At 59.7% G+C, this 1,021-nt stretch overlaps 1 gene segment (V, D, J or C); it reads left to right on the forward strand.

The window, feature by feature from the left end:
• Positions 1-126: 126 nt before the first annotated feature.
• On the forward strand, positions 127-461 carry LOC113979739 (the record flags this gene model as incomplete). The annotated part of the segment is given in 1 exon segment: positions 127-461. A coding segment is annotated over 1 exon segment (335 nt), but the record flags the coding sequence as incomplete, so codon positions are not given.
• Between the last annotated feature and the right edge of the window lie 560 nt (positions 462-1,021).

Here is a 1,021-nt window from a genome sequence, read left to right on the forward strand (position 1 = left end):
GCGGCAGAGGAGCCGCAGGGACTCCCCCGGGGCCTTGAGGTGCCCCCGGACTCCACCAGGGTCACGGCCGCCCGCAGCCCTGTGAGGAGGGAAAAAGGAAATATTGGGATGAGCCGGAGGAACAAGACCTGCCTGGGCGACCGTGACCCTGGTGGAGTCTGGGGGTGACCTCAAGGCCCCGGGAGAGTCCCTGCGGCTCCTCTGCCGCGCCTCTGGCTTCACCTTCGGCAGCTACGCCATGGAGTGGGTGCGCCAGAGCCCCGGGAAGGGGCTGGAATATGTTGCTGGGATCAACAGCAATGGTGGCAGCACCTGGTACGCGCCGTCGGTGCGGGGCCGGTTCAGCATCCCCAGGGACAACGGGCAGAGCTCGGTGACGCTGCAGATGAACAACCTCAGGGACGAGGATTCCAACACCTATTTCTGTGCCAAAGATGCTGGTGCTGGTGGTGCTGTTGAAGGTATCGACGCCCTTGGCAGGGTCCCCACCTGTCCCCAAACCCCAGACCCTCCCCCCAAACCTCCACCCTTCACACCCAGCTCTCGGTCGTTGGTCCCAGCCTTGGGCTGGTTTTGCCCCAATTCTCCACATTTGGCCCCAAACCCCATCTCTTTGCCCCAAATCTCCACCATTTTGGCCCCTGAGCTCAACTTGGCCCCTCAAATCTCATCCATTAACCCCGGAACTCAACCTTTGACCCAAATCTCAACCATTGACCCCAAAACGCAACCATTGACCAAACCCATGGCCCAAATTGAACATTGTCGAAGGCTTGGGCAAATGGCCAAGATTTGGGGCAGAGGGCAGAGGTTTGGGGTCAACGGTCAAGATTTGGGTTCAACGGTCAAGGTTCGGAGTCAGTGGTTGAGATTTAGGGTCAAGGGTTGAGATTTGGGATCAATGGCTGAGATTTGGGTCTGAAGGGTGGGGGTTTGGGGGCAGAGTCTGGGGTTTGGGGACAGGTGGGGACCCCACAAAGGGAGTCGATACCACCAGCATGAGCAGCACCAGCACCAGCAC

This window comes from Neopelma chrysocephalum, unplaced genomic scaffold, assembly GCF_003984885.1.
Source record: "Neopelma chrysocephalum unplaced genomic scaffold, ASM398488v2 Primary Assembly neopelma1_88443, whole genome shotgun sequence".
In the NCBI taxonomy this organism is placed as follows: domain Eukaryota; kingdom Metazoa; phylum Chordata; class Aves; order Passeriformes; family Pipridae; genus Neopelma; species Neopelma chrysocephalum.